Source organism: Notothenia rossii (genome assembly GCF_949606895.1).
Source record: "Notothenia rossii genome assembly, chromosome: 11".
NCBI lineage: Eukaryota > Metazoa > Chordata > Actinopteri > Perciformes > Nototheniidae > Notothenia > Notothenia rossii.
Window position 1 is genome coordinate 21,872,697 of NC_136910.1, and position 20,390 is coordinate 21,893,086.

Consider the following 20,390-nt stretch of genomic DNA (forward strand, 5'->3'; position numbering starts at 1 on the left):
ATGTCTAGGTGCTAATGACAAAGGTTTGCGCCAATCAGAATTAAAACAAATGGCTTTTATTTTCATATAAAAAACAGAACAATAGCAAAAATACTTAATACTTAATATACTTTGTGGTTTTATACCATAAACCACAAATGCTACTGGCCCGCATAAACATATGGAAGCAAATGTATACAAGCATCTTGATATACTGATTTAGAATCTGAATATAATGAGTCAGATTAGTCATTATTTTGAGGCACTCATTCATTATTTTAAAACACTAAGTCATTATCTTTTGATGTACTAGGTCATGGATACCCAATTTGCTCTACCCTTGGGTCACTTGTCCAAAAATAACAACAGGCCAGGGGCCAAAAAAGTACCCTTGAACTTTTAATATAATAAAGAGGCTCACTCAGTCTACTCTGGTGCTTCGTTAATGCAAACCTATTATGTAAATTAAGATTACAAGTATGAATTCCTATTGTGAATAGATTTATTTAATTTGTTCATTTGAAAATGCCCCAAATGTGGTCTGCTGTACTACTGTAAGTCATTCTCAAGAGATAATAAGTAATTATTTTGAGAAAGTGTTTCATTATAATGAACAGAATACATATAGAATATACATTCATGAAATTGGCAGAAACAAGTGCCGGTCTTTTGAAAACTCATTGCCTCACTGTGTAGACAAACATATAAAACCCGCATAACTTCTTTTTTATAGTGTTTGACCTTTAACCTCTCCTAAAATGCATGATGAATTTGTCATGAGATATGTATAAAATGATGCACAATAAGAATGAAATATATAAATTTGATTCAGCCATAAAGCAAAGGTCAGTATATATAATTTGAAATGTTACATTACATCATATGTTTGCCACGATGAGCTTTAACAAGCTTAAATGAAACTGTCAATCGGTATAAAAAAGATGGTTTCCGCAACCTTGAATCATTATAAAGGGGGAGTCAGGATGGGGTTACAGAACATGTCGGTGTTGGTGTGTACTCTCATATTCATGTATGCGTTCTGAAAGTGGAGATGATTGTGGCGAGTGTGTGTAAGGAGGTTCCGAGATGTCTCTGAATTGGAGGAAGCCATTAAGCAGGGAGGGCACAGGGAGCCGCTCCACTACATCCGTTCCCATCAGTGAATCTGACCCCAGCACCACCCTGACCTGCAGCCGACACGTGTGGGAGAGGCAGGGGATGGAGTCTGGAAGGAAGGGAGGAGAAAAGAAAAAAGGGAAATTGTGATAACCTGAAGTTGACTACAGTTTAGTAAAAGCAAATCTGAAGTGTATTTGTTCTACCAAAATGAGGACATGGTTCCCAGGTCTTCTCTGCTCGTCTTCGATCCAGAATATGTTTCAAAGGGGGAGATAGAGTCGACCAGTTCACAAACTCTAGCAGGTAATTCAGCACCCCACTGTCTGCCTGCTCCAACCTAGAAAGCAAAACAAAAGAAATTGATCAACCATCTGATACTTTACTATGGAATGAAAAAGTAGACCTGCACAATTTATGATTCCATTCTTCTACTAAAAAAACAACAAAATGCTTGTTTAATTAATACAATTAAAGGACATTATTTCCAAATTATACCTTATTTATTAATTGTGTTAGCTGCAATGTTGCCTTTCATAGTGTTTATTTTTGTTCAGATATTTTTATTCTTCAAAGTCAACTTGAATATATTTGACTTTTTAGTTCCGTTTTTTTTCATTATTTAGATGTTTATATTTGTTTATTTTCAACTCTTTTTATTTTTCAAAAGATGTGAAATGCCTTGTTTGAACATGTTGCTTTAAAGAAAACATCTCCTAATTTGGGATCAATAAAGTATATCTTATCTTATTTATTTCCAACTGAACACAAAAGGCCCCAAAAATGCAGATTTGTTTTGATACTCCCATGTAACGGACAAAAAAAAAATCCTTGTGCGGACATTGCAATGACTAGAAAATCATATATTGCAGAGCCCTTGTGAGAGAAGAGTCTTACATGTGGGGCTGAAGCAGCAAGGAAGGTTCCAGTCCTGCCTTTAGTAGCAGCGGAAGCCAGCAGGCGGCAAAGTGTACTTGGTTTAGAGCCACACAGAGCAGGTCCCTCACTTCCGGCAGCTTTAACACAGTTTTCCCAGGATGATGCGGTGCAGAGCACTTCCTGGTCGCAGTATCCAGCCGAGGGATCCATCTGTGCTTCAGTATCAGTTGTAGCAGGTCTGTTTTGTCCGTGGCCAAGGCATAAATCCAGTCCTCCTCACTCCATCTTGCTCCTGCAGCTATCAGCAACCCCACTAATTCACTAAAAGAGATTCTAATCAAAACCAGGTGGGGAGTGACAAAGTACATTTAATCAAGTACTGTACTTAAGTACAATTGAGATACTTATACTTTACTTGAGTATTTCAATTTAATGTGACTTTGTACTTCTACTCCACTACAATTCAGAGGTTAATCGTGTACTTACTACATGTATTTTGTACCTTTAGTTACTTTACAGATTTAGATTTATAATGTGAAATACTGTATAATCAAGTGTTAAATCAGACTTTAGTTCCACCTGGAGTCAATTCACAAGCTACCCTGCAGTATACAAAGTCCTTCAAACTAGATGCACCTTTACCAGCTTTGAGAACACTTTCATGATCAACCATTATAAAACAAATCATATATATTATTCTGAAATGGGTATCTGCAGTCATTTTTGGTACTTGAAGTATATTTTTGATTGAATTACTTCTGTACTTTTACTTGAGGGATATTTTGAATGCAGGACTAGTAACAGAGTATTCCTACACTCTGGTACTTCTACTTTTACTCAAGTACAAGATCTGGGTACTTCTCCCACCTCAACAAATTATATATTTTATTTTGTTAGCGGAGTGCGTGAGGAAGTCAGATGTGCTTTTTAACAAACCTCTTTGGCTCGTTGGATGTGCGACACAAGGCCATGCAGAGCGGGGAACGGATGTCCAGGAGGTCAGTGCAGTCCTGGGCATCTGGGCTGTAACCTTCCCTCAGGAGCATCTCCACACTGTCGCTCTGATCGTACTGCAGGGCCACATACAGTGGACTAACCATGCCTTCCCCTTGGTCACACACACGATCTGTGGTAGCTATCAGCCTCTTGAGGACACTGGATGGACAACATTGGAGAGGGTTAAGGAAAAACAGTATGGGTACATTTGCATTCAGCAACACGGAAGAAGGGTAAAATGTGTTTTGAATTATAATTAGTGCTGAGAAGTGATTTGTTAAACACTCAATACATTTTATATTAAAAATATATTTTATATATAGGGGTCTTTCCATCAAAAACAATGATCAAAAAACAGAGTATTGGTGGCGTTATAAAATGGTATTGGGTCCTAGGAGTTTCCAGAACACTGAATAAAACAATTTCACGTAAAATATCGGCATCTCAGTGTTAGCTACAGCAAACATTTATTCAGTGTGTTTCTCTGATAATTTTTGATAATTGATTCAACCTCATCCAGAATTATAATCTCCTGACCTATGACAGCATTGTTTATCATATCGATGATAACTTGGAGTACAAAGTGATCAATAATCTGGCTTCTCAACCATTAAAAAGTCCATATTATAAAGGACCAACAGGGAATTTCTCTCGTAATGCAATGTTTTTTAGCCATCACAACTAGATATAGCTTCTGTATACAAAGTCACACTCTAAGAAGGTAAGGAGCCAATGGCCAACCATATGTCTAGTTAGGCGTCAGTACCCGATGTGTCCAAACTCAACAGCGGCATGAATGGGAAGCTGGGGCCATTCACGACTGCAGGATATGTTGGGATCGGCCCCGTGGTCCAACAGGAGATCCACACACCCCTGGTGGCCCTCCTGAGAGGCGATCAGCAGCGGCGTGGCCAGATCAGCTGCCTGGGTGTTCACATTGGCACCTAAAGTGAGAACCAAATCAAACACAATTGATTATGAATATGACTTACTTACTGGATCTCTGGTGGCAGTGAGTGAAAACAGATGCAGAGAGAGTAGCTGGGACTCCAGAAGAGATCATGTTGGCATGTACAGTATGTTTGGTGTTTTGCTTTTGTACCAAATGTATTGTTGACATGTATTGTTAGAGCCAGTATTTAGTTTTTATAAGAAAGGCCACCTAATTGTGACGTCTGTAGTCAACACACTATAAAAGACTACAATTCCCAGGGTGCTAGAAAGACGCCGTCGCGGAACAGTTTTAACCGTCCAATTACCCTTTAAGTTATATAATATAATATAATATATAATATAATATTGTGTCCCTGAGACACTTCACCCCAAATTGCTCCTGTGGCGATTGCCCACAGTATTGAGTATGTAAGTCGCTTTGGATAAAAGCGTCTAACAAGTGAGATGTAATGTAATGTAATATAAACCTTATCAAGAAAGAAAGAATACCTAAGTTGTTTGTTATTTTATTTGAGTTGTGCCTATTTGTTTTGAATATTGTAAAGGCCTCTTTTCTTTGTTGCATGTGTACAAGTTTGTTGTTTTATTTTGAGCAACACATCGCATAACATCATCCAAACCATCAGAGGCCAAGCAACTCTTCAACTGTAATATAAAGGAAAGAAAACGAGTGAAACATTTCTGTTTAAGGCGTCTAGTGGCTTGATAGATAAACAAGGAAGGAAGCCACGACATGTATGTTAAGTGTTTTTTATTTATTGTTGTTGTTGTAATGCCTTGTGCGGCATGTTTTGGCAATACTATGTTTAAGATGTGGTCATGCCAATAAAGCACCTGTATTGTAATGTATGTAATGAGGTCGATTGTTGGAATTGATCAGGTCTCTGACAATAGACTATGGGCGGCTGTGGCTCTGGAGGTGGAGTGACGGAGATAGAGATGTCATCCATCAAGTGGAAGGTTACCCGGGCCATGCAGTCAACAAGTCAAAGTGTCCTTGGACAAAATAATAAAACCTTGAATTGCTCGCCATTGCATAGTGCGAGTGTGTGAATGGGTGAAGCTGACTATAAAAGTGCTTCATAAATTCAGTAAATTGACCATTTATTGTATTCTTTTAAAAACAATCATTTGAACTTCTCAAATACCAATATTGGCCTCTGTAACATGACATGTTGAGATGTCGTCTTGGGCTTTGGGCGCTGATAGACATTTTCATCATAATCAAAAGTTTATAGGCCAATCAACGGATAAATACATTTTAAAAAGGCGACCAAATTGGCAAAAAGCAGAAGTTACAGCCCTTTCTCTGACTTAAATTAAATTAAAACAACTAAAGGTATACTTGGAGCTACGGAAAAAAAGTACATGCACAAAAACAGAAAACAGCTATTTACCAGCATTTACAAGAATTTCCAGACATTCCTGCTGTCCATACTGTGCCGCCACAAAGAGCGGGGAGATCTTGTGGTCATCTGGTGCCTCCAGGTTGCTCCCATTGGCCAGAACACGCACAATATCACTGTGACCCTTAGGAGAAGAGAAACAAGTTTCTATGAAAGGATTGGCCTCAGAGAGTTGTGTGTGTGTCTGTGACTTACAGTATTACCTTATAAACAGCCTGATGCAGGCAGGTCCAGCAGGACGAGGTGTGTGTTCTGTTGACCTCTGCACCTCTGCTGACCAGCAGTTCTACAACAGCTGTGTGCCCGCCGTCTACAGCTGGTGGAAAACAGATCGTTAAGTTTGCAGACATAATTGATTTATTTGTTTATTCCACACATGGCAGTTCTTTTAAACAAAACATGTACACTTTAATAAACATGTACACTTATACTAGTTTTTTTTCTTTCTATAGAGCATGGTGGAAAGGAGCAGGGAGAGGAAAATCTATTTTTACCTGCCCTTCTTAAAAAAAAGTCAAATAAAAGCAATATTCTTTCAGTCACAGTTACTTACAAATACTGAAACATAAAACCAGAACACAATCAAAAGTCAACTTCAAATTGTCTAATTACGTTTTCTTTATACATTTTCTTAAACATACAAAATGTTCTTACAGCCTCATTTCGGCAAAGAATTCCACTTCTTTACGCCAACTACAGAGACACACATCTGCTTTAAAGTAGTACGTAAAAACTGATGCTTAAAATGTAATCTAATCATATCAAATGTAACACGAAAAGGAAATGTATATACGATTCTTGTTGTAGCAGCAACAGAATGATAATGAGAATACAAAATAAAAATAAAATAAGAATAAACGTGTAGTAATAGTATGAATAGAAAAAAAAAAATGATTTGATGAGTTCAAATCTGAACAGGTTAATGTACATAAATACAGATATGTATACAGGTTTAAATGTGCTCAGTGTCCAAGTACCTGAGTACAAAGGACAGGAAAGGTTGTTTGTTAGCTGGTTGATGTTGGAGTGTGCCTTCAGGAGGAGTTGGACCGCTGCCAGGTGTCCACGCTGTGCTGCCAGGTAACATGCAGACTCCCCCTCATGGGTCAAAGAGTTCACATAGTCACTGGCACCACCAGACGAGCCTGCAAATCACAGAGGGAAGGAAAACATTACAATTACATTATGTGTTGCTAAAATTCAAGTTTAGCTATTAAGTTAATTTATTAAAGTTATTGCACTACATTTATATTAATGAACATTTGTTGTGAGTCATTAATCAATTCAAATAAATTCTCTGCTGGTCCCATATGCGTAAACCGCTGCCTAGAAAGCTGGTTCGAATCCAAAGCAGGCCGAACATTCAGGCAATGTCCACCCCTCCGTCTCCCTCATTCAACTCTATGATCTCAAATAAAAGCCCTCCCTGGCCCCAAAAATACTCTCTGCTTCCAGTTCTAAAATGTGATAACTATAACCCTGAATTGAACAATAACCCTTCTTACCGCCCCCAGCAGACAGAATGTCTTGCACACACTCCTTGCTGCCAGCAGCTGCCGCCTCGTGTAGAGCATTCCAGCCACGGTTGTCTCTGCAGTCCACACTGAAACCTCTCTTTATCAGCCTCCTCACCCGCTTCCTACACCCTGAGCGAGCTGCAGCAGCAACTCTGGACACTGTGTCTCCATAACCCTCTGTGAAGTCCATCCCCTGCTTCAAAAAGAGATAGGTCTTTTAATCATGCCATAGTTTGTCTACAATTATTTTTGTTGCAGCATTTATTGGAGAAAAAGAAATTGAACAGTATGTTTTTAACAGTTGATTATCCTGAACTTTTATTGATAATAGTTGTTTTCATAATCGTTGCAGGCTAAAATCGTAGTTGCGATTAAAATACGATTAATTGAGCAGCCCTAAAGTACGCTGGTTAAGTACAAATGTAAGGTACTTGTACTTTACTTCAGCCTTTCCATCTTTTGCAACTCTTTACTTACACTCCACTAGTTCTCAGGGGTAAGATTTGTACTTGTTAATGCATAACATTTGTCTATCATCTTTAGTTAATTTCCTGATACCAGTTATTCTTCCACTTCTATCCCAGTGGAAAAAATACAGCAAGTTGATTTTAAATGTTTGCGATAAAATGAAGCATGACATTTTCTTGCATGTATTGAGAAATTATAATACTTTAAAGCTAAGTAAGCCTTTGGATCAGCTTATAAAACAGATCATCACAGAGCTCAAAGCTGAGGTTTTTCTGAGCTCATTAAAAGTTGACTTTTTATAGATTTGTGGAACAAATATGGTGATCTTATAAAATATGATGCATTGCTGTAGATTCAAATACACAATAGTATTTAAAGGAGTTAAAATAAGCACAACCCTAAATATCCACAGCAGTAATGTATACAAATACATCATATACAAGTGAAGAACACTGACAGGGAACATGTTACTGCACAATGACTGCTTTAACATTAAGCACTTTAAGTAAATGTTGCTGATAAAACTTACATATTTCTACTTAAATTATGGTATTGCATGGTAACGTTTCTTGTAGTTGGTTAGGATTAGTCTGGTACTTTTTATTCAGTAATCTGAATACTTCTGATACCACAAAATGACATGTTTACCAGTTAGCTTAGGGTTCTATAACCAATAGAGGATACATTATAATGAGCTTTAAAACACCAAAACAAAACTTTAGCCTCCAAGCTAACATCGCTGACCATAACAACTGTGTTTAAATTAGCTTAAGCTTGAACACAAAACAATTATAGACTGATAAAAATAAAGCCTGCAGGTCCCCATTCACTGCATGTACATAAAAAACCATAAGCTTAAACACAACACCATATACAATTTTAAAGAACCCACAAATTCATTTGTTGTACTGAAAAAACGTTATTATTTACCAAAATAGTATCCGGGATGCTTGACATCTCACGAGTCGCTGTTTAATGACGTCACGTCAAAACATCCAGTCGCTTTCTGCCTGTAGTTCGATCCATCGATGCCTTGGATTCTGTGACTGCTAGAAATCAGAAATTGGCTGCTTTATCAACACTTTTACCCTACCCACTGCAACCGTAGTTATTTGTAATACTTCTTAAGAAATGTGGAGGCTAGAATTCAGGAAAACAAGCTAAACAACGGTTTCAGCTGGAGCTTAAAGTCAGCAATAAAGGTAAGGTAGCTTGGTATAGGCAAGCTATACTGTTTATTATCAGTTACTGTGTTGTAGCAAATACTTGATTTACACCTCAATATCATTTATGAATCATAGACTGTATGGTTATTTATTATAAAAAGATGCTTGTCAGATTGTAGATTTATCCTTTACATACATATCAGGGGAGAGCAACATACATAGGAAAACTGTACTTATGTTATAATGTTAGGGATTTAAGGAAAACAAAGATTAAAGCTTTAAAACGAATGCTTTAACATTACTCAATTTAGCTTACTTATTTTTGATACTGTTCTAAAGAAAAATATGTGTCTTTTATAATATTTGTTTCATATTTGTGATTGCACATGAATAGGGTTTTGTTTCGTTTTTCAGTGTAAGTGGAAAAGTGTGTATCACAATCATGTGCTAAACATGTTATAGTCTAAGAAGAGAGAGCCTGTCCTTCTGATTTTCAGAATCAGTAAGTTCCACAGTTTAGTGGCATACAAAAAAGAAACAATTTCAAGGGTGGCCACTTTTATGGAACATATAAGGAGAATTTAAGAGGACGGACCTCCTAGGACTCCTAACATGCTACTTTCCCCCAAAACTTATCCCCTAACCTGTCTCTTAACTTGTTGTTGTTTCCTACTTTGTGTCCCAGCCTATCTCCTAAAAGGTAACAGTCCCTGAGGCCTCGTCAGTATCATGGTGGACATTTCTGTGAAGAGCGGAGCTGCCTGGGTCTGTCATGCTCAGGGACATCACTTGGATGATATCCTGCTTCCTGTTCATCTGAGTAACAACAACGATCATGATGAGGAGCTCAGCCAGTCAGAGGGTGACAAGACAAACTGGTAAGAAGCTTCTACAGTCTATTAATTTAATTATATGTGGAAATGTGTGTGTAACATGGAAAAACAAATCTCTCTACTGTTTTTTTTTCTGATAAAAGGGGCATAGATGAGTAATAAGTGCATAATTATCAGCACCTCCTATCATGCAAAATGCACTTTTGTATGTCTTTTATACACAAAGGGAACTCACAAAGTGTCAGAGAAAAAAAAGCCTCTCTCTTCCTCCGTACCCAAATCTCTAAAAACGGGGGAACAACGGAGCTGATCCAGATTTGCTGTCGATATGACGTAATATCGGAAATGTGGGCTGGCTTTACACCCACGGCCCTATCAGAAATGTTGCTGTCAGAAACAATGCACTTAGAGCTAACATGTACTGGAGAGAGTATGTGTAAAAAAAGCCGGAAATAATAAAAGGAACTCACCTTGTGGTAAACCCGCAAGAGAAAAAGCATTTGAGCTCCATACTGTTTCAGAAATAATCCTTGATGTGGTTTAGAACATGATATGGTGTTTAATCACGGCAGCATTTAGCTGAGTATCTCGGTAAAGCTAAGGACCCAGAATCAGCACTTCTCTAACAGGACTGAAATAGAGGGGTATAAGGCATGGCTAGAATGGGTGATCTGTTTGGTATTTTGAGCAAAACACATCATAGACATGAGACCCATAATATATGCCTAAAAATAGCATAATTGGAGACTTTTAACAATTAGCCTCCTCTCACAGGGGGCCCCCAGTGTTGTTGGAGCAGACAGAGGAAGGGTCTCCTTGTGTCCTGATGCTCAACGGCAACCCCTGCTCCCCCACTGCCATCAGCCGTATACTGGTCATCAGCGAAGCTCGAACCATGGAGGTATACGACCAGACGGGAGAATACTGCGGTACAGTACGCGGGGAGCGGGAGGACAGCATCCAGCCAGACAGGTATACACTGTTATCATCACTTGGGCTGTGGGTTTGAACCTCATACAAAATAATCAATTTCAATCTTCACATGTGACCCCCAGATCCCGGAAGTCCACTGCATTCATTTTTTCTAATTTAGTTGTTTTAGGGATATTTCCATGCTTCAACCTCCACCACATTTGACAGATTGTATGCACTCATCAGAGAGGAAGTTCAGAAAATGGCACAGCACAGGAAAAAATGCAAATGTGTCAAGGTGGAGTGCAAAGTAGACTTGTTGAAATAACAAAGGTGAATCTGGGCTTGGCTTTCTCTTGCTGGACAGCAACATAACCCTTGGTTAGCTGGGGAGGAGGGGTAGACTCTGCATGTTGTGTTTACAAACTGCAGCCTACAATCCTACTAATTGTGCCTTTAAGTTGGAGCTGATCAGACAGCTTTTTGGAAAATACATATTTTTTAAATTACAAAAATGCATATCAAGCCCATACATAACAGCATTTAGATGAATCAAGATACCAGGGATGTTGTCGGGGAAAATCTAAATGTACTTTTAACAGTGACCTGTATTTTCATATCCTCTGCTCTTTCTATTTTATACTTTCGATGTACTGATTTACGTTTAGGTGCTAATAAAGTTCTGAGTTAAATGAATGTCTGATAGGATGTTAAAGATCTGCTCTGTCTTTTGCCCACAGTTCAGACAGAGGGCCTTTCTACAAGAAACAGCTGATCCTCAAGCATCCGTCCTCATCCTGTGAAGTGAAGGTGAGCCATGATTTGAGAGACGTTTTATGCCTTTTAGAGACTCTTGCTTAGTAGAAACTGTTCAGACATCTTTAAGGTGCCTGTGGAAACTTTTTTTCATGCACATAGATTTCAATAAATGTAATCATCTGGTTGTGTCCTCCTCTGGTTTGTGTCCCAGCTGCTATCCCTGGGCGGTAGAAGCAGTGTTCTGGTGTGTCGGGTCATCGTGGCCCTTCAGACCCTGGAGCCCTGCGCGTCCCGGGGCCCCGGCATCGACATGCAGCAGGTGCAGTGTCTGGTGGAGGAGATGGGAACAAGCCTCTCTCCAGGAGCACAGAACCTCATGGAGATGGTGCACTTCCAGCAGAAGGTGAGTGTAAAGGAGCAGTGAGTTACCTAATGCCTCCAACGACCTCTTCAGGCAAGGAGGGGGAATTACAACAACACTGAGCTAAAGGCACGAGAGGTTTCTCAATACTCTAATTTCCCCTCCTCGACTGCTATCCTCAACTCCTATCCTCAAGACTTAGTCTCGCCCACAGGAGATGCGAGCGGAGGACTGAGGAGGGGAACCGAGGAGAGAGGAGGGGAAGCAGCAGGCGGTTAGAGAAATGAGAACTCCTCTCCTCTGAGCGGTCATTTTAAAGAGACGTCCATTAATGATGACAGGAGGCACAGCAGCCCTCTGATGGACAGATGTGTTCATGACCACTTATATATTTACTTTGAATTCATTCACAGTGCGGTATAATGAGACAATAACAGGCCACAGATGCGGACACACACACACAAATATATTTATATAAATATATACAATTTCAGAATCAAACAAGTATGAGAGCACTCTCATAATAACGTAACACAATCAGAGACTGGATATATCCCCCCCTCTCTCTGGTCGCTGAAATGGGGAATTGAAATTACGGGCCAAAAGTTTTTTATTTTCAAGTATTAAAAGTAATCAGAGGACACCAAACCAACTGAGACCCGTCTGTCCGCCGCATCTACGCACTGTACAACACACACACTGTACCACACACACACCTACACTGTACCACACACACATACTGCTCCTAAAGCATAATCAGGCTACAGCCGTTGTGTATTTTATTATGTGAAGCACTAAATGGTCTTAAAAAAATATCGACTCTTTGTTTGTAGATATCTACTAAACTACAGCATACAAATGCAGAGAGTAATGTAGGCCTGTTATACTGAGTGATATATATTATACACACTGCTCTGCTTTCTGCACGGACCTCACAGCTGTTCTCTCTGGAAACATCGCGTTGCGATGAAAGCAGTTACTAAAATAATATCCAGGGGATGCATGCAGAGCTGTCATTGGCTGAGATAAGTCCGGCCGTGCGTAACGCTTCCACCGTTCCCGAAATGCATCCGTGGAGGAGCCGTGGAGGAACCATCATTGTATCCTCGGTTAGAGCTCCTCCAGAGAGCCTCCTCGATGCTCGATGCTCGGTCCTCGATGTGCATTTAGAGAATTGAGATGTCCTTCAACATGGCGCGCTGAAATCCTTTTCCGGGTCACTACCGGAGGACCGAGGAGTCGAGGAGGGGAAATCTATTGAGAAACCTCTAAGGTCTGTGCTGACCTTACCAAATACATCTAAGATTTTAAGCATTATTTGTAACATTAATATACACATTCTGGAGAGTATTATGCACACATGTTTTCAATGTCTATTCATTTTGTTTAAACAGAGTATTTCTGCACAGTTGCAGATAAAGATTAGGCTGTTTCACTTTTTTATAATGATATACCAGTGGTGTCTGTATTGGATGGTTTCATACATGTGTGATCCAAAAATGTCTATAACTGCAAAACATTGTGAAGCTGTAAAGCAAATTCTTCAGGCGTGCTGGAATCTTGCAGATATCTTTAGGAGCCCCGGGGGGCTTAGTATGTAGTTACAGTTTGATTTAATAAAAATAACTTATATTCTGATTAAATGCTTTATTTCAATTTAGGATTTTGCTTTTTGATAAAGGGTGACAAAGTCATGAAAAATGACCACAGACATTTAAAGCTTCCTTTGAAAAACCTACAATTGGTAAATAAAAAACTCTAGCTTGTACTGATGCTTGTTTTGTGTGTACCATGATGATGAAGTCAATCACCAGGTTTGTGTTTCTCTCTCTAGAACCAGACCAGCTCTCTGTGCGGCTTCCTTCCTCTCCTGATGGGCGGTGGACTTTTCTCTGCCCTGTCTCAGAGAGCCAACATCCCCCCAACACCCCCTAGAAACCAGCCCCACCCTGAGGACTCCAGGGTATTAGTATTATCTGGGCAGCTGTTTGCCCTCAAGCCACTCTTTATTATCCTTTTTTAGCATGACCACTCACTTCTTGACGCTGTTTGCAGACACTGTATGTCAGATGGTTTCAGAGAGTCTTGTTCTGTGTCACTAGCCTCCAGTCGGCTCCACCAGGCCTGCAGGTGAAGCTCCACCGGCTCAGAACGGAGCCATGTCAGACGGATCCTCCACCCTCTCCCCAGACCTGCAGGTCATCACCCAGAATATAAGTAAGGGGACATTGTTTCTTTCAGGTCTAACTAATTAGTGGTGTGTGTGTTTTCTGACATTAAATGCAATTCTTAGTCTCAAGAACCTGATGGTTTCTGGTTTGAGTTACAAACGGTCTTGCTTGAATCAAAAAGACCAATAATTAACAGAATTTGAATGAAAATGCTGTATAAACACAGCATAGGCCTGGAAAGAGTTTTGAGGAATACAAAATCTGCGTCTGCCTCAATAGACTGACATTATCCACTTTACTGCAGGTTAAGGTCCGGACAAGAACCTACAAAGGCACTGAAAAACACTCAAATAAAATTAACAAATATTTGGTTTATAAAAAATGTTATGCATCACAAACAGGACACATATTTTTATACAAACAAATCCAACTCTCCTTAATAGGTTAGTAATGATTATTAAGGTCCTCCTTTCATTTATGAAATATAATAAAGCAACAATGTGTGATTTTGTTCTTTCTTAAATGATTATTCCTGTGTTTTAGATATGATTCTGTTCCATGTTAGCAAGCTCTACAACCTTTTTCAATTCAGTAATGTGAAGATAATCACTCATCTCAGATAGCGGATATATTAACCTCAATTAACGTGTTTATTTATGTTAAATTTCTATTTTGCGGATTCTACATCCTATATACATGGTCAAACAAGGGATGGATTTGAAAATATATTGGGGAACACATTTTTCCTTAGCGTGAATTTCTTAATTCTTACCCGCTAACCAGTGTGTGGTCTTCCATTTGTAGTGAGCAGCGGGGGCCGAGGCCCGGTGAGCCACAGCCAGCTGGCGGAGATAATGTCTCACTGGATGAAAGGGCAGGAGCGCGGTGAGGGCCCCGGCCCCGAGCTTCGGCCATTGCTCCAGGGTCTCTGTGGTCAGGTGACCAAGCTGAGGCTGGATGACGCTGCAGCGCTGGCAGAGAAGGAGAAGATGATGAGAAATGGCTCATGGTGAGTTCAGTGGGTTTATCCTGTCAGACCATTACAAGAATATTATGGTCTAAATAGTCAATGAAGTCACTGTTAATGCTTTAATATATGCATATCATCTGAACGCATACATACTTGCAGCACAAAATGAGAATGCGTATGGTTTCTAAAGGCACCAAGTGTCGCATCTGGCAGGTGTCTGAGAAAATGTGATTGATGGACGTATGTGCAACAAACTCTTCCGATGAACACCAAGATTATAGGCCTTATGCTTTTCCTAAAAAAATAACTACTTTAATAATAATAATAATAATAATAATAAATGTCATTACACTTTAAAAACAATGTCATCTCAAGGTGCTTCACAATGCTATGAGGAGAAAATACGATAAAATACAAAGTTATCTAAGGAGCATATTGAGTCAAATATGGTAATATAAAAAAGGTTACGAGCATTAAAGGTTAGAATAAAACAAATACAAAAGAAAAGACAGTCAGTCAAATGCGGTGCGGAACAGGTGGGTCTTGAGGCTTTTCTTAAAAACTGAGAGTGATGCAGAGGTCCGTATGTTCTCTGGAAGCTGATTCCCAGGGACTTTAGACTTTGATGTGACTGCATATCGGTGACTAGAAAGAAGAAACAGTTTACATTTTTGATCAGTGTGTACATTTTTGAAGCCATCTGGTTCACATTGTTGAGGAAGAGAGGGTGAGTTGTTGTCAGTGCAGAGAGGAGGCTGACACACACAGAGACAATAGAGTTCATTTATCAGCAGCGTTTGTCTGACCAGAGCAGCACGTGGGTTCAGAACGTCAGCTGACTGTGACTCCACATCAAGAAGAGGACAGCAGCTCGGAGGTACGTTTCAATAAACATCAGTGTAGTTACCGCAGGCAAACATAATTTGATAGTTTAATAGTTTAAACTACAAACGATTATTGTTCTAATATGATAACAGTTAGCTCTTATGAAATGTTAAATGACTGTTTCTGATATTGTTTTTCCTTTTACTTCCTATATTTTAGCTTCTTGTCAGGGTTGTGATTACCAAAATGCTTTTTGTGATTTGTTACCTTCAGTTGTTGTAACGATAATAACAACAAAAGAAACAGGTTTCACTTGTAGTGTAGAAAGTGTGATTTTGATGTTGCTTAGAAGAACCCAAAACCATTGATGTAGGTACTGTGACGTCTCTCAATGGTTTTTGAACTACAGTTTTGTTCTTACTCTGCTTTAAAGGGGCCCTATCATGCTCATTTTCATGTTCATACATGTATTTGGAGCCTCTACTGTGACATGTCTCCATGCTTTAATGTTCAAAAAGGTCTTTTCACCCTCTGTCTGACACCAGAGCCCAGTCTGCTCTGATTGGCTGACTGGCTGGCTCTGTTCTGATTGGTCAGGTCTTAGCCTATCACGTATAATGTGTTGGAGCACAGGCCAATAGGAGCATGAGTGTAACTATTGATGTCGTTATGTAACAGAAGTAAAAAAGAGTCCAATGGAGGCGTTTCAGGCAGGGGGGGGTGGGATTGTTTGGGAGAGAAACTCCCTCTCGAGACGACTTTGGGATGTTTATCTTTGCAGACCATTTACATGCACAAAAACCTATATAACAGAACCCAAAAAAGCAGAGGTGGGGGACTTGAGTCACATGACTTGACTCGAGTCATATTCGAGTCGCATATTTTTGGAGACTTGCTTGACTAACATTTATAAAAGACTTGACTTGACTTTGACTTGGTATTCATGACTTGAGACTTGACTTGACTTGAGACGGATGACTCGAAAGCACTTTACTTTTTAAAATTAAATATTTGCATCTGTTTTTGTATTGTACAGAGCCCCTAAAGGGCAAAGAAAAAAAGATACTGTATCTCATTCGCACGAGAAAGTTACCGGAGCGCCCAGTAGGAAGTGGAGCACACAGGAGACAGCCATTTCATTTCAGACTGTAATGTTCATGTTGGGAAATGGCAGTGCTTACATTATTTTAGATATACTGTATTTCGAACTCGGACTCTCAGTCACTTTATAACTGCCCGATTAATCCTCCATTACTCGTTTTGGAGATGCCTGGTCACTAAGGCGCATTATGTGTATGTGTTTGTGCTCAGCTCTGCTCTGTGTGTGTGTGTGTGTGTGTGTGTGTGTGTGTGTGTGTGTGTGTGTGTGTGTGTGTGTGTGTGTGTGTGTGTGTGTGTGTGTGTGTGTGTGTGTGTGTGTGTGTGTGTGTGTGTGTGTGTGTGTGTGTGTGTGTGTGTGTGTGTGTGTGTGTGTGTGTGTGTGTGTGTGTGTGTGTGTGTGTGTGTGTGTGTGTCAGGAGAAATGCTGTGACCCTGCTGAAGGGGAGCCAGGGCAGGAGGCTTAACATGTTGATGTAAAATATTTTTGTTGTACTCCTGTTTTCACTTTAGAGCCCTTTTAGAACTTATAGGGTTATCATTTCAGCACCCCACTCTCCATTGCTGTTTATGTTGAAAATCCAACTAAACTTTTCATAACCACAATATTTTAACTGATTTAAATGCGGAAACTGGGGTTATTCATCAGAATTTCGTATGACTTGACTTGGACTTGCTTGACCTGAGCAATGACTTGACTTGACTTGCTTGACTCTCACCACAGTGACTTGGGACTTGCTTGAGACTTGTAGGTTAAGACTTGAGACTTGCTCATGACTTGCACATGTAGGACTTACTCCCACCTCTGCCAAAAAGCATAAAAGGGGCCTCTTTAACCTAGTGTTCCCTCTCTGTCCCTCCACTCTGAAGGGAGTTGGACTCATCCATGGAGCGCCGTCTGGAGGACATGGAGCGGAGGCTGATGGAGCATGTGGACCGGCGCCTGGACGCTCTGGAGCAGAAGCTGGAGAAGGCCCTGCTGCTGGCCCTCGGCCAGGGAGCCATGGGCAGCTCAGAGGGGGGGGACGCGTCCACAGGACCGTCGGAGCAGACCGCCCTGACACCGGCCTCGCAATGACCCCAGACTTCTAAAAGACTAATAAGACCTATCTAGATCAGAAGGCAGGCAGTGTGGGACGCGGACACTAACAGACACAACAGTTTTTAAAAAAGGGCTGAAATGAGAAATCAAATAACACAATAATCTGCTCAAATGTAAGATGGTGTGTCCAGCTCTCAAACATGCAGCCTCAGTAACGGTTTGTTTATCTTTAATCTCTGGGAAACTAAAAACAGAATGTGAGAAAGTGGAAAGCCAAGGTGAATGACCTGGATGTCGGACAGTCGAAAGAGAAACAAAAATCTGTAACTGCACAAAATCATGTCCTGTTGCTGCAATGCACTATGGGAAATATTGCAGTACATCACCAAAAGAAGGCCATCAAAAAAATCAAAACGTTTTTAAAACCATTTACCAGAAAATGATGTTAAACTGATCATGACCAACACGTAATCTTATCCATGTTTTTGGCAGGATTAAGAATAAGAATATTTGACATGCAGCCCCAGCAGAACATTTATTTATTCAAAGATATGCATGTAAACACTCCGATTTGTCCTCCCTGGTTTCGTGATCTACACGATCATCGACTATAAAACTGTTATCCTCTTCACAACAGTACTGTAACAGCCCTGATCCAATGGGTCAGGCCTTACATTTCAGGTTTGGTACTGTTTGGTTTGACACTTGCTAAAAATCTCAGAAAGAATATATACTCCTGTGAAAGGAGTGTGTGGAACTGATATAATGTGTTTTAATATGACACTGTAATGTCTGAGATAATGTCTGTAACATGTTGATGCCAATGTAAACTAAAAGCACTGTTTGAGCTGTGATGTTAAAGTTTTTAATTACTGTGCTGACATAAGGAGCAATAAAAATATATTTATACAGATTAATTAATTATTTACTGGGCTGATTGATATCTCTGTCAATCAGTGGCGGTTCTAGACCAATTTGACTGGGGGGGGGGCTTTGCTGGGGAGGGTTATTTTATGAGGGGCACTTTTAATGCAGGACAAAGACTGTTCAAGAATTCAACACTTAGTGTAGTATGAGGTTATAGCGCACAAAAAACATAAAGCACCACTTAGTAACATCATTTCTGTCAATGACTTAGTTACAATTTTTGTTTAGTCACTTATTTTGACTGACTTTGGCCCACGTGAAAGCACAGTGTTTGCTGTAACACTATCACAAATACATCTTAGGTTCTTCTTTTGGAGGGTGGTCACAGAGGGGTCAAAGCTGAGTATTACAGGGGCATAGAGAGATAAAATACAATTAAGTAAGATCATTTTTTGGAAGATGTCAATTAGAAAGCTCTAGGTGATAAGATCAGTAAGAAGATCAGGGACTGAATGATTGCCGAAAATGTGCTACAAAAGAAAAACACAAAAAACGGAAATTTAGGGCACACAAAAGCAGAACATTTTAGCACACAGTTTGGTTTCCTTATGCCCAAACATATGACTCAAAAAGTACCTTTTTTGCCAACACAAGAGTTGACAATGCTAAAAAATTGATATTTTGTGTTGACAGTGGTAATAAGAGGGAAATGTAGCTCAACAGTTTCCAGAAGGTTAAAGCCAAGGTTTCCCGACAGGCCTTCCAGTAACGCTGACTCATATATTGGTCCAAATTGAACCATAAAGGTTAATGGAAGTCTTCTTCTGTGGTAAACTGAAAAATGACTTTCATACAGAACAAATCTGAAGCTTGTTCTGAAATCTAAAAAGAAACTTAGTCGACAGAAAGGAAAAAGGTTGGAGGACATTAAATGATAAAAGGATGTTTTGTCGGACATGTGGAGGACAGACACTGAGTCAGCAGAGTTGAGCTCTGGGAGAAAGTCTGCTCGGTCCATCAGCCTGACACATCTCAACTAGGCTGTATTTCATTTGGACAACTGGGTCAAAATGAAAGAAATACTCCCCAGCTAGCGGGGAACGTTCTCACAACTTTGGCTAACGTTACCTATTGATTCTAACAAGGTTTTAAAGAAATGTTTTAATCTGAGGTTCAAAGAACCTTTTTAGGATGTTTATTTGTTCAAATAATGTTCCTATAAGGTTTAAGGTTAACTAAGACATAACGTTTTAACTGCAACATTCAGAGGATGTTTTAAGGATGTTATTAAGGCCTGAGATGACAGAAAGTTTTTTTATAAAACGTTCCTTTAATGTGATATGTTAACAAAGGTGGAACGTTTTGCCTGCAACATTCTAAGGACGTGTTTTGGACGTTGTCGGGTAACACATTAAAGATGTTCTTTATAAAACGTTCCCTCAATGTTACATGATAACAAAGGAAGAACATTTTCAAAGCAACATTCTGAAAATGTTTTCAGGATGTTATCGAGGTCTGAGATGAGTGAAAGGGTTGTATAAAATGTTCCTTCAATGTTTCATGAGAACAAATGAAGAACATTCTCCAAGAAACATTCTGAAAATGTTTTTGGATGTTATTGAGGCCTGAGATGACAGAAAGTGTTTTATAAAATGTTCCTTTAATGTGATATGTTAACACATGTTAAAACATTCTTGAAATGTTTGGTGATAACCTTCTTAAGATGTTTTTTATAACCTTCTTAAGATATTTTTTATTACATTATTAGAACATTATGCCCTACTGTTCTTAAAACGTTTTCAGCGGGGCGTTTTATTTTGGTTCCCAGAATGTTCTTCTGAAAGGTAGGATAACGTTCTCTAAAAACATTCTTAACATTTTTGGTGATAACTTTCTTAAGATGTATGAGCGCATACATCTTAATAAGTGCCATTCGAATTCTCAACATGATAGGAAAGGAGGTTTCAGACTTCCTTTATAACCTCCTTTAGCTTAGGAACCACTGAACCTCCCTTACCGAAAGGAGAGGAGAAAATGCTGCCCCACAATGCCTTGCAGCCGAAGCATTTGC

At 39.6% G+C, this 20,390-nt stretch overlaps 2 protein-coding genes across 6 annotated transcripts; one reads left to right on the forward strand and one right to left on the reverse strand.

Annotated features, from left to right (window-relative positions):
- Window positions 1-40: 40 nt before the first annotated feature.
- On the reverse strand, window positions 41-8,376 carry asb3 (ankyrin repeat and SOCS box containing 3). 4 transcript variants are annotated; one of them, XM_079659098.1, is made up of 10 exons: window positions 8,246-8,376; window positions 6,836-7,043; window positions 6,308-6,475; window positions 5,534-5,646; window positions 5,322-5,454; window positions 3,737-3,914; window positions 2,911-3,129; window positions 1,993-2,184; window positions 1,302-1,435; window positions 41-1,204 (listed from the first exon to the last, which is right to left on the reverse strand). In XM_079659098.1, exons 1-10 carry the CDS (start codon window positions 8,270-8,272, stop codon window positions 969-971), a joined length of 1,608 nt encoding a protein of 535 aa, XP_079515224.1. In that variant the 5' UTR covers window positions 8,273-8,376; the 3' UTR covers window positions 41-968. The 4 variants fall into 4 exon arrangements, with proteins under 4 accessions (XP_079515224.1, XP_079515223.1, XP_079515221.1 ...); XM_079659097.1 differs by having other exon boundaries at window positions 1,993-2,295; XM_079659095.1 differs by having other exon boundaries at window positions 1,993-2,307.
- On the forward strand, window positions 8,377-18,365 carry cUnh10orf88 (chromosome Un C10orf88 homolog). 2 transcript variants are annotated; one of them, XM_079659099.1, is made up of 9 exons: window positions 8,377-8,517; window positions 9,167-9,359; window positions 10,089-10,286; window positions 10,967-11,036; window positions 11,197-11,388; window positions 13,181-13,309; window positions 13,449-13,563; window positions 14,322-14,526; window positions 17,281-18,365. In XM_079659099.1, the coding sequence occupies exons 2-9, from the start codon at window positions 9,211-9,213 to the stop codon at window positions 17,486-17,488; spliced, it is 1,266 nt and encodes a 421-aa protein (XP_079515225.1). In that variant the 5' UTR covers window positions 8,377-8,517; window positions 9,167-9,210; the 3' UTR covers window positions 17,489-18,365. The 2 variants fall into 2 exon arrangements, with proteins under 2 accessions (XP_079515225.1, XP_079515226.1); XM_079659100.1 differs by lacking the exon at window positions 8,377-8,517 and having other exon boundaries at window positions 9,181-9,359; window positions 10,100-10,286.
- Window positions 18,366-20,390: the final 2,025 nt, after the last annotated feature.